The 13,445-nt window shown below is 46.1% G+C and overlaps 1 protein-coding gene across 1 annotated transcript in view; it reads left to right on the top strand.

Moving 5' to 3' along the window:
- The window catches only part of CLCN1 (chloride voltage-gated channel 1), a 1,282,884-nt gene extending 1,270,197 nt beyond the window's left edge, over positions 1 to 12,687 (top strand). Inside the window, exon 23 of the mRNA XM_069650302.1 lies at positions 8,466 to 12,687. Coding sequence (XP_069506403.1) covers positions 8,466 to 8,825 — 360 coding nt within the window. The 3' untranslated portion in view covers positions 8,826 to 12,687. The remainder of the gene's footprint in view (positions 1 to 8,465) is intronic.
- The last annotated feature ends 758 nt before the right edge of the window (positions 12,688 to 13,445 follow it).

The raw sequence follows: 13,445 nt of genomic DNA, 5'->3' as shown, positions 1-13,445 counted from the left end.
GTCAGTCACTTGACTCTAAGTGCGTACACCTGATACCAATTAGCTCTCCTCACACAAATAAAAGGTAGAGCCTAGAAACACACTCTGTGCAAAGCGGAACACAAGTACGAGCAGAGCTTCCAGGGGGGAAGGCAAACCTACTGGAGCAGAGCAACGGACCAAAGGACGAGAGTAGCGGGTTGAAAAAACTCCAAGAGTTCCCTACTTGAGGTCGTTGCTTCTGACAGGCCGCGAAAGACACGTGGAGGAGGCCAGATCCCACATCAGAAGATTGCATTGTGTTTCAAGGACACCAGCAACTCTCCCGGGTGAATGGCAGAATTGGCGAGGCGAGGTCACGCCTGTGGTACTAACCTTGACTCGTGAATTTGAAATCTTAAAACCAAGGAAGAAACGCACACAACCGGTGAGTTGGTAAGCTTTGAAGTATCAACATTATATCGCAAGTGAAGGCTGCATGCGTGAGGAGGAGATGTGAAGTAAGGCAGACCTGTGAATGAACTTTGAAGTAAGGATAGCTGCAAAATCAGTGATAGTAAGCAACGGAGTGGTCTGGTGAAAATAAGTAGCCCACTCGAAAGTCTCAGTGAAAGGTACATTGTGTGAAGCGATAAAACGAATGAACAGCAAACATGAAGTATGCAAAATTAACTCCTCGAGAAGGGGAGAGTGAAAGTTAAAGTGTAAACTTTGAGTCGAATGGGTCGTAAAGAAAACCACGCACATTCGAAGGTCTTTGACATCCGAAAGTGGTCCGAGCTCGACAGAGGGAGGCATGAAGTATAATAAGCTTGGGGAGGGAGCCCCCTTGCAAGTTTTGTTGAACTTTGTTGTGAGAGGTCTGAGCCCGACAGAGGCGGACCTACATGAACATTTTGTTGAGACATTATTTGGCAGCCATGGAAAGAGACTTTAACATTGAAGGCCAAGTGGGCCTCGACCCACGTTTTGGAACTGTTTATTGTGTTGAATGCCGAGCCAGAGTTTGTGATCTGCCTACAGGCAAAGCCTTAATCTATGAGGTCTAACGTGGGGAGGAGAGCTGTTTCAACCACATTTATTCTTTTGAACACTGAGTTTTCCTTTGCATACATTTCTCCTTTATACACTTTTTTTTTTACAAGAGATAGGGCAGGCGTTAGGTTTTGCTATCATAGGCCATTTTGATTTGACAGACTACACTACAACTGTTTTGTTTATCGTTTGATGGTTGAGACTACTCCCATCTTAGCTATAGGGCAAAGTAGGAGTTTTTCCAGCCCCAACAACGTCAATAAAGGTTTTAAAAATTGTAACCATTGTGTCAGTACCATGCCTTTCCTACTTATGGTATCAGGAGTTGGATATGACTCATTTGAGACTAATTGGGGGACTCTAAAATTCTCAGACGCCTCTACTGCCACAAAAGAATCCATGGGCTCTGATATTTGTAGCAGCAGAGAAGCCAAGATCCACCTGGGAAAAGAGGGATGATTCCCACAGGTTTAGTCCTAATGCCCCCTGCAGTTTCTTATATAAGATTGGCCCTAAAATCTGGCCTGGCCTGGAAGTTTGGCCTAGATTTCCTAGCAGACGTCATAGATTCAGACTTTCGGGGAGACATAAAGGTCCCCCATACAGAACCATGACGAAATGTCATCAGTTTGAAATACACTGTGGGGACCAAATTGCACAGGGAATACTTGAAAAGGCTTTATTTCCCTGTTTTAAGAAACAAAATGAACCAGAGGAAACTGTGAGAGGTAGCTTAGTCTTTGGAGAGGCCAATGAAACACATATCACTAAGGCAGGAAGGGAAGAAGAACCTACCATCCTTTCCGATCTAGCCTTCGCCCATCGAAATGATCCAGCACTCGCAGAGGCTTTCTTACAAGTGATTCTTGAGGGAGAAGGGCAGGAAAAGGGGAGGCCCTTTTTCTTCCTGAAACAGGGATTACTATATAGAAAGGAAGCTTCCAGAGAAGGCCTAAGTAAACCTCAGTTAGTAATACCCAAAACCCATTGCAAGATTGTGCTAGAAATTGCACATTCTCATTTGACAGAGGGACATTTAGGATAGTCTAAAACCCAACCTCACATTAGTGGGAAATTCTGCTGGTCAGGTATCCATGATGACATAAAAAACTTCATTCAGACATTTGAAATATGCCATAAAACCAGCGCACATATTCCCTTCCCTGCCCCTCTAAACCCATTACCGATAATGGAAGACCCTTTCTCCCGAATTGGGATGGATATCATTGGACCGTTGGAAACCTCTAGATTGGGTAATAAATATATTCTCGTAGTCGTTGATTATGCTACCCAGTACCCAGAGGCTTTCCCCATGTGGAACAACACAACCCAGCACATTTTAAAACACCTACTACCATTCTTTTCTAGGGTTGGTTTCCCAAAGGAAATTCTAATGGATCAAGGATCTAATTTCATGAGTAAATTTATGGGTGAAGGCAAGGAATTACTACACTTTAGCACTGGATCAAGGCAGGAAAATGCAGCAATAGGAACAGCATACAAATTCGAGTCACAAGGCAAAAAGGGGCTGGGAGGACTCTTGATGCAAGAGATTGAGCTCTTGTAGGCAGCTGCTTAAATACAGCCCTGCCCTGTACTGAGGCAGGCTAATTGGCAGCAACTGGAGCAGCACACCTGTAGATAATCTGCCTCCTCCCTCTCTGGTCCTGAGATGGTGGAAGCAGCACTGATCACTAGGGCTTCTGGGGATTTTGATTCCAATACTGACGAATGGGAATGGCCAGGAATTGATAGCTGTAGCAGGGTGCATTATGGTACATGTAGTTAGCTGAATTAAATAGGAAAGTACCAATGTCGTACAAATGGAAATTAAGGACCAAAATGTGAATAGGGGTTGTTTAAAGAGTATTATGAAGATAAACGGGTACCATATCGTCCATGATGGTTGCCAATGTGTGCGTCAGTGGCACAGGCATGACAGAGACAGCTTTCTCAACACCCGTGAGACTATTCCAAATCAAAGTCTTCCACTTTGGCCTACATGGGGGCCCTGCCACTTTCCAACGACTTATGGACAGGATATTACAGCCCTACTCCAATTTGTGTGGGCCTATATTGAAGACATTTATAGTAAAACTTGAGAAGACCCTCTTTTTCATCTTTCTCATATTATGAGAACCCTCAGAGAGGCCGGCTTAACTGTCAATCCATCCAAATGTAAGCTGGTTCAATCGGGACGTGAAATACCTAGGCTTCATTGTAGGGAATGGCAGTGTCCAGCCCCAAGAAGAAAAAGTGAAAGCCGTTCTAGATGCCCCACACCCAAGACCAAGAGACCTCAGGGCATCCCTAGGATTGATTGGTTATTACCATAGGTTTATCCCAGAATTCTCAGATAGAACGGCCAGGTTAACAGACAAACTAAGGAATTCTGAACCCCAGAAGATTAATTGGACTGATGAGGAGGAAGCATGTTAAAATAACCTAAAACAATCCTTATGTCAGAACCCATTCCTAAAAGTAGTAGACTTTTCCAAAGAATTTGTGTTGCAAACTGATGCCTCTCTCACAGGGTTAGGAGAAGTTTTATCGCAAATATACGATGGATTAGAACACCCCATCCTATTCAAAAGTCGTAAACTCTTCCCTCATGAAAAGAACTACTCTGCATTGTAATTAGAGGCCCTTGCCATCAAACGGGCAATCGTCCATCTAAGGTACTACCTTCTAGGGAGAAAGTTCACACTTGTCACCAACCTTTCACCTTTAGTATGAATAAGTCAACGAAGGGACTCTAACCCTCGAGTCATGCGATGGTTCTTAGACCTGCAACCCTACTGTTTCACTGTGGACCAACAAAAAGTTAAGGAACAGGGGAACATCGATTTCCTTTCCTGGTTTCCCTGTGAAACAGATGCGGCTACATCACATAGCGGATGGGTATGTGAGAAACCAGAGGGTGTCTCACCTGCTGGTTCCTGGGGATCGCTCTCTCAGGTGGCCAGCGCACAGCCATCGCCTTTGGATCCAGACCCTGGGGGTGGACCAGTGCAGGAGGATCACCTGGGTGAGGGGTCTTCGGGAGTAGGAGTGAGAGGTCCCAGCCCCCCCTTTTTTACACAAACACTGGGCCAAGATAGAGGGTGACTGAGAGTTCCAACATTAACTTTCACACATCGCAGTGGACATATCCCACTAATTGGGTCAGGCAGAGTCAGGCATACACCTGATTCTAATTAGCTCTCCTCACACATATAAAAGGCAAAACCTAACGACACACTCTGAGCAAGGCAGAACACGAGTACGACTTCTGCGGCAAAGGCAAACCTAGTAGAGCAGGGCAACGGATCAAGGGTCGAGAGCAGTGGGTCGAAAACCCCAAGAGTTTCCCACTGGAGGTAATTGCCTCTGACAGGGCGCGAAAGACACGTGGCAAAGGCCAGATCCCACATCAGAAGGCTGCATTGTGTTTCAAGGACGCCAGCCACCCTCCCGGATAAACAACAGAGTTGGGGAGGCGAGGTCAAGCCTGTGGTACTAACCTTGACTAGTGAATTGGAAATCGTAAAACCAAGTAATGAACACACACAGCCGGTGAGTTGGCAAGCAACCTGAGAGACCGGTGTGTGTTTGAAGTAGCAACGTTCTATTGCAAGTGAAGGGTGCACAGGTGTGGATGAGACATGAAGAAAGGCAGACCTGTGAATGACCTTTGAAGTAAGGACAACTGTGAAATCACAATACTAAATAGTAGAGTGGTCCGGTGAAAGGAAGTAGCCCACTGGAAAGTCTCAGTGAAAGGTACATTGTTTGAAACAATAAAATGAATGAACAGCAAAAGTGAAATAAGCAAGATTGAGTCCTAGAGAAGGGGAGAGTAAAAGTTAAACCGTGGGAGAGGTGAGGCTGTCCTTCACGGGGCTGCCATTTTAAAGCCGCTCAGGGCTGTGTTTTAACCTCAAACTAATCTCTGTTTTTAGAATTGGTCTAACTATTGTTCGTCGCAACCTGAAAATGTTATTGTTTAATTTAAGTTCCTGGCCCTCTGCTGGCTTTCTTGCTCCACCTCCCTCCTAGCACCAGGATACCTTCGGGTGGGTGCGCACTTTATAAATTCCAATAACATAACCTCAAAGTGGTCCTGCGGTGGTCTGTAAACAAAGCCACGTACATTTGAATGTCTTCGACATCCAAAAGTGGTCTGAGCCCGATAGGGGGAGACCCAAAGTATAATAAGCTTGGGCAAGGGAGCGCCCTTGCAAGTTTTTGTTGAACTTTGTTGTGAAGGGTCTGAGCCTGACAGAGGGACCTACGTGAACGTTTTATTGAAGCATTATTTGGAAGTCAGGAAAAGAGACATTAACGTGGAAGGCCAGGTGGGCCTCGATCCATGTTTTAGAACTGTTTACTGTGTTGAAACCCCGAGTCAAAGTGTGTCATCTTGTCTACAGGGACCACCTTACTCCATGCGGTCTAACGTGGGTAGGAGAACTGATTCAGCCACATTAATTCTTTTGAACACTGATTTCTCCTTTACCTACATTTCTCCTTTTTACTTTTTTTGTACAAGATAAAGGGGAGGCATTAGGTTTCTGTTAGCATAGGCCATTTTTGATTTGAGGGACTCAACTAGGACTGTTTTGTTTATTGTTTGATGGTCGAGACTACTCCCATCTTAGTTATAGAGAAACCTAGGAGTTTTTCCAGCCCCAACAATTTCAATAAAGGTTTTACAAATTGCACCCATTGTGTCAGTGTCATACTTGTGATACCATGCCTCGCCTACACTGCCCACGGACACCATGTGCCACACACAGATTTCCTGCTCTCGCTGTACTCTGCTGAGGCAACTCAATTTAGGACTCTTAATACAGATAGCTCCTCCTAAGCATTCTCCAAGTAACTGGTGCTCCTGGAAACCCTGGGATTGCGGCCTTGGCCATCAGTAGAGACCCTCAGACAGGACCAGTTGGAACAGGCAGGTCCTACCTTAATGAAATCCAGCTTTATTTCCATCTAAGAGTCAACAATGAAAACCAGTCACCATTTAACGTAGGCATGGCACACAGTGGGGTTTAAATGTACAGTATCTTGGGTCTAGACTTTGTGCTCTAGGTTTATGATATGATATAATATGGCATTTATAGCACGCCTGTACACAAGATTTTCTAGGCGTCCCAAGACAAGGAAGGGAAGACATGGGAAGGCCAAGACAAGCAATCCTACTAGGCCTTGTCATTCAGATCGTGCAAGTGCGACAACGAGAAGTGCAAGGGGAAGGAGAGGGGGAAGTGCGAACAGGGCCGCAGGGCTTTGGGTAAGTGCAGGAGGCAGGGGGCTGCGCAGCAGCAGGTAATTTAGCAAGGGAGCAAGAGAGAGAAAGCAGAGCAGAAAATGAGGGTGCTGAGCTGCTTCTGGAACTTTGGTTGGTCCGGCTCAAGTTTGAGTGGGGCAGATAGGCTTTTCCAGAGGGAGGTACCTGAAGAGGAGAGAGATCTACCCCCCACTCTCTACCTGGAGAAGCGTCTGACCCTCAGAGAGTTGGTTGTGGCTGAGCGAAGGTCTCGAGAAGGAAGGTATTTTGGAAGAGTGAGTTGGTGTGGGCCTTGGCCCCAGAAAACCTTGTGGGCGATGCGGATGGTCTTGAACTTGATCCTTGCAGCCACCAGGAGCCAGTGGAGAGATTTCAGGGCTAGAGAGATACGATCCCTGGCCTTGAGGCCAAGGACAAGTCTTGCTCGGCAGTGGGGAGTTCATGAACATGCAATAGTGCTGACTCCAAGCACGTCCTCTCCTTCAGACCCAGAGAAACAGCCAACATCTCATTTGGAAAAATAGGTAGAGCACAGTTTTTATCAACAGGGCATAGTCTGCTGCCGGTGGCCCATAACAATGCCTTAGCACCGCCCTGGCAGTGTGCCCATTTAAACATAGTGCTATTTCTGAGCAGCAAAAGATGGCTTGTTTCAAGGGAAGTATTCACTTCCAGTTGAATTGCTTCTGGGTCAGAATGCTTGCATCCTATTACTTTTTCCCTGGTGAAAGATATTGGGCCTCATTAGGACCCTGGCGGTAAGGGGTTTACGCTAGCGTTAGCTGCGCCGACCCCTTACCGCCAATTCCGAGTTCCCAGAGCGCCATGGTCATTTTTCCGCCCGCTTTTTGCGGGCGTAAAAATCCATGGCGCTATGGGACCTTGGTGTTAATTACGCCACCGTAATTTACGGTGGCGTAATTAACTCCTTCCCCACTCCCATTATACCCTATGGCGCCGAAATGGGAATGGGGAAGGGTAAATGGGTCAATGGGGACTTACCGCCCCGCCGACCTCGGAATGGGGCGGTAAGTCCACCATCCGCCATGGCGTAAACGGACTTTACGCCATGGCGGAAAAGTCCATCGATGGCGGAAAAAATCCGCCAGGGTCCTAATGAGGGCCATTGTCTATAACATGTGTGGGTCTGCAGTTGAGAATTGTCTCTAGAGCATCCTCCTGAAGGGTAACATCTTGCACCCCACAAACCCTCTGCCTCCCTCCCTTAAGTAACCTCTCCCATCTTCTGTGCACCCTCCCCCGCCCTGCTTGTTATCTAGGATTAAGCTTTCTAAATACCAACACATGGATGTATGCTTACATACGTACCAGGCCCCACCCACTGAGTGCCTGCAAAGGTGCCACTCTGCAGGGATGGCTGACGGCACACATAGGGACTGCTACCCCCTCACCTGCCTGCCGCAAGGTGCCTGTAGTGCAGTATGATATAGGCCTGCTACCAAAGGAGGACTGTAGGACACCTGGCCTTACCCAGTGGCAGAGCCCACCTTCATAGCTCCCCCCTTGAACAAAAGAGAGATAGTAGGAAAGGCCTGGCCAGGAGCCCACTATACCCCCACCACCATCCATGCATTCACCCCAATGACACAGTGAAAAGCCATCTTTGTGATCCTGAGAGCAGACCTTCTGCATGCAGGGCCTGGAAACTATGGGCAGGGATGGAGGACATCCATGTTACCCTGCAGTGGCTGAGCATAGCAGTGTACTCCCACAGCATGGGGGGTACAGCACTGTACTCCCACAGCATGGGGAGGGGGGGTTGTTTGAAGCCATTCGCTGATTGGTGTATTTCAAGATGAGCTAGAAACACATTGAAACTCACATATGTTCAGGGTAGACAAGGCAAACACTGACAGGTTTCTGCAGAGGATAACACAAGCCCTGTTTGCTAGATACCGCCTGGCTGTGCAACAGAACATAAACCGAACCACATCCCCACCCTCTGCATGTTACCTTCATCTTCCACACTGGATAAAGCAGGAGGAAGGCCAGAATATGCCCACTTTCTTTTTTAATAAACCATGACCATTGACAAAGTCTTCCAGGGGAGAAGCCCAAAAAGCATTTCCTGGCATGAGGGGGTTGTTATTAGACTGAGAGAGCCCCCTTCTCTTTCACTATTCTGATGTTTTTCCATTCCTTCCTGTTCTTGCAGCTACAGAAAGCCATTGAGGGCTCCACCAAGTCTGGTGTGCGACTGCGCCCGCCCCTGGCCAGCTTCCGGGATGGCAGCAGGAGTCTCTCCACCAAGGGCCGCCCCTCCGAGCAGAACCCCAATGTGTGGAGCCGCAAGAACAGCAGTTGCGTGGTGCATGTGGACCCATGTGTGCCAGAGGAACACACACCCACACCTGTGCCAGAGGAGAGCCCTGAGGTGGCAACACCTCATGATCTGGACATGGAATTGGACGAGATGGAGCTGGCGGGTCGCACGGCCGAGGAGATCGCCCAGATTCTGGAAGACCTACAGTCTACAATCTTGGATGAGGACTATGATGAAGACGCGCCACTTTAGCCAACCGGCCACAGCTGGTAGCATTGACAATCCTATGGCCACAGTCCCTTGGGGCGCCCTCTTGGTTCTCCTTCTATTTCTCCACATCCCACTCACAGATGCAATCATGTGCCCATGAAATAATCTGAGGCAGCACTGTACTCTCACCATGAGAGCAGGGGTCGCACGCCGCACGTGTGACCTCCGAGATGTCCATGCTTTCCTCTAAAGAAACAATGCTATGCCATGTGACCAGAGCGCTGAGCACAGGCTGCCTTCAGTAATGCAAGAGGAGGGCATCACTTAGAGACAATGTGGACGCTTCATCTTCCAAAGTGGACATTACAGCAGAACAGTGTCTGGCAGAAACAGAATGACTCCCAGAATGCAATGCAGAAACAGAATGACTCCCAGAATGCAATGTGGAAACAGGAAATGCAGAAAAAGAATGACTCCCAGAATGCAATGCGGAAACAGAATGACTCCCAGAATGCAATGTGGAAACAGGAAATGCAGAAACAGAATGACTCCCAGAATACAATGCAGGAACCAAATGACTCCCAGAATCCAATGCAGAAATAGAATGACTCCCAGAATCCAATGCAGAATCAGAATGACTCCCAGAAAAGAATGTGGAAGCAGGCCAACTCCCGAGAGCCTCCTAACCCTGAGGTCTTGAGCTGAACAGTTGCACCCAGTACTTCCTTCAGTGAGAGAATTCATCAGTCAGAGCTTGCAGACTAGTATTGCAGACACAGAATGTCGTCTGAGAGAAGAAAGTGCCCAGAACGTATTTCATCCCTCTTCAAATATGAAGAGCAGCTTCTTAGGTAAAATCAGAATGCTGTGCCTATAAAACACTGTTTAAAATACTGTCATCTTCCAGAAAACCCTGGACAGACTAACAATTGAATGCTAGATGCATGTTTTAGTGTAAGACTCCCATCAATGGCAAGTGTGGATCCTGCAGTCACTGGCCAGTATTCTCGCAGCGTGGACTCAAGTCTTCACTCTTGCGAAGGTAATACACTGAGGGTAATACACTGAGTACGAGCAATGTGAGAAGAGGAAGGGAGCAGCAGCCTTTTAGCTCAATAAGGACTGTCCACTGTACAACTCTCCCTTCATCCTGGGATCATTTTCTTTTTAAGAACATGAGGATCTGATAACATGCAACTTATAATCTAGCCAGGGCAGAGCCTTCCTCACAAACATACAAAACCTTCAATGTAGCACTTATCATTCCACTAGAGCAGTACCTTCAACTTATGAAATAACCTGGTAGGAATCTTATGTAAGAGCATGACAACTCTTCCAGCCAATAAAACAACTTATCATTCAACCAAGGCAGCCGGATAATCCTCTGTGAAACCTTTTAGCTTCTCAACCTAGCAAGGTATTGTTAAATCAGAGCTGCCTCTTCGGTCAAGTCATTAGGATTCCCATCACTCAATGAGAGTCAGACCTATAGCACAAACACAAAGATTTACCAACTAACACTCATTCAATCAGGACAGATTTTGCTTTCCAAACACATCACTATTCCAATATAATACTCATTATTCAAAGAGAACGCTCAACTCATCATTCAGCCCGATATATTCTTCCATAACAGTATCACAACTCCCACAAATAAAATGTCATCATTCAGCCTTAGACAATTCTTCTTCAAGGACATGATTAATACCAAAGCCAAAAACTCATCATTCAACCTTGGAAGTTTCATCTGTAAGAACATGACTGCCTAAACCAACAACTCATTGTTCAGTCAGGGAAGATTCTTCTGTAAGAGCATGGTCAGTGCGTAAGTCAACAACTCATCATTCGGTCAGAGAAGATTCTTCTGTAAGAGCATGGGCAGTGCCAAGCCAACATCTCAGCATTCAAACCTGGAAGATTCTTCTGCAAGAGCATGATGACTGCCTAAACCAACAACTCATTGTTCAGTCAGGGAAGATTCTTCTGTAAGAGCATGGTCAGTGCGTAAGTCAACAACTCATCATTCGGTCAGAGAAGATTCTTCTGTAAGAGCATGGGCAGTGCCAAGCCAACATCTCAGCATTCAAACCTGGAAGATTCTTCTGTAAGAGCATGATGACTGCCTAAGCCAAGCCAACTCATCGTTCCGTCAGAGAAGATTCTTCTGTAAGAGCATGATGACTGCCTAAGCCAAGCCAACTCATCGTTCCGTCAGAGAAGATTCTTCTGTAAGAGCATTATCAATGCCAAGCCAACTCATCGTGCAGTCAGAGAAGATTCTTCTGTAAGAGCATGATCCCTGCCAAGTCAACTCATCATTCAGTCAGAGAAGATTCTTCTGTAAGAACATGATGACTGTCTAAGCCAAGCCAACTCATCGTTCAGTCAGAGAAGATTCTTCTGTAAGAGCATTATCACTGCCAAGCCAACTCATCATCCAGTCAGAGAACATTTGTCTGTAAGAGCATGATGACTGCCTAAGCTAAGCCAACTCATCGTTCAGTCAGAGAAGATTCTTCTGTAAGAGCATGATGACTGCCAAGCCAACTCATCATTCAGTCAGAGAAGATTCTTCTGTAAGAGCATGATGACTGCCTAAGCCAAGCCAACTCATCGTTCCGTCAGAGAAGATTCTTCTGTAAGAGCATTATCAATGCCAAGCCAACTCATCTTTCAGTCAGAGAAGATTCTTCTGTAAAAGCATTATCAATGCCAAGCCAACTCATTGTGCAGTCAGAGAAGATTCTTCTGTAAGAGCATGATCACTGCCAAGTCAAATCATCATTCAGTCAGAGAAGATTCTTCTGTAAGAACATGATGACTGTCTAAGCCAAGCCAACTCATCGTTCAGTCAGAGAAGATTCTTCTGTAAGAGCATGATAACGGCCTCAGCCAACTCATCGTTCAGTCAGAGAAGATTCTTCTGTAAGAGCATGATGACTGCCTAAGCCAAGGCAACTCATTGATTAGTCAGAGAAGATTCTTCTGTAAGAGCATGATGACTGCCTAAGCCAAGCCAACTCATCGATCAGTCAGAGAAGATTCTTCAGTAAGAGCATGATGACTGCCTAAGCCAAGTCAACTCATCGTTCAGTCAGAGAAGATTCTTCTGTAAGAACATGATCACTGCCAGGCCAACTCATCGTTCAGTCAGAGATTCTTCTGTAAAATCATGATGACTGATTAAGCCAAGCCAACTCATCATTCAGTCAGAGAAAATTCTTCTGTAAGAGCATGATCACTGATTAAGCCAACAATTCATCTTTCAACTAAACCAATAGCATAATCCTCTGTGAGAATGTGATGGCTCTCCACTGAGAAAACCATTGTTGAGGCAGAGCATTGCCTCCTGTTTCTCTGTAATTGCATGAGAGATCGTGGAATGAACTCTCACTGTTCAATTAAAGCAGCTTCTTGTCTCCATAAATGCTCCATATCCCTATAATGACAGGACGGTCAAGCATTGTGAATCTCACTCCACTGCATCGAAAGAAGGCCAAGTCTGAGACTGATCGTGCCCTGAGCTGCTCTATCAAAATGTTATCACTCACTCAGAGAACCAAGGGACTTCTTCCTATCCAAGGGACATTTACCTGCTTGTATCTGAGAGATACTCACACTCTCTGCTCCCCCACCCTAGCACTGCGGCACCCACTTGGCGGGTGGGTGGTGCATGCGTGGTATAGTGGTACTATGGGAATTTCTTTTTTATGTTTACTCAGGAGTTTCTTAATCAAGAAACATGATTTATAGTATAAAAATGGCCGTGCATTTTCCTTAGCGAGAATGGTTAATCACGTCCTCAGCTGCAGTCTTAAAGGCAGAGACGGGCCAGCGGACACAGACGTCTGGTTGCTCTACACATATCAATAAACCGCTGGCTGTCTTTCTTGCCTCCTGCAAATGTCTCTTGTCACCTCTTTCAGCAATTTTGCCTATCAGCTTACGTTGACTCATCTGGAATGGTCTATCACTTCTTTCTTTCTACTGTACAATTAATGGATTTGGGTAAGTGAAACCCCTGCGATGTGTGGCACGAGGGTAAGTGAAACCCCTGTGACGTGGGGCACAATGGTAAGTGAAACTTCGGTGATGAGGGGCACAATAGTAAGTGAAACCTCTTTGATGAGGGGCAAAAAGTGAAGAGTTCAAAGAAAATTATGCAGAAATCAATGCCAAACAAGAACCTGTTGTGTACATTTCTACAAAATCTAAATATTAGTTCCAATGGCACAATGATTACACCAGGCAAATCATCTAAGTTAGAGTCTAATTCTAAACCTTAGGACAGGTTAAAAAAACAAAGAAAAAAATTGAAACAAGTCCGGATCGCACCTGTAACTGTGAATCCCGCTTCAACCTCAGAACGGGACACTCAATCCATTCTCCCCATTGTAAGGAAAGTCCAAGATAAACCTGAGCAAAGGATCTCACACCAGCCATCTAATTTTTTGGATATGTCCTTGCAAATGAACGACATAGAAGGCATTTTCTCTGGATTTAAAATAGTGGGAAGCAATTTAGAGCTTACACAAGGAAATACTGCGACTGAATGTACCATTTGGGCGTCCAGACGCCATCTTGGAGATGGGTGGTCGGATCAGCTCCCCTAGGAAGTCCAGAAGGGCTCGAGGCTGAAGGAGCTATCATCCAGTAATGCAT

Source organism: Ambystoma mexicanum, chromosome 3p, assembly GCF_040938575.1.
Source record: "Ambystoma mexicanum isolate Mex_15411 chromosome 3p, UKY_AmexF1_1, whole genome shotgun sequence".
Taxonomy (NCBI): domain Eukaryota; kingdom Metazoa; phylum Chordata; class Amphibia; order Caudata; family Ambystomatidae; genus Ambystoma; species Ambystoma mexicanum.
The sequence above is the reverse complement of the archived record's forward strand: the minus strand, read 5'-3'. Positions and strand labels throughout refer to the sequence as shown.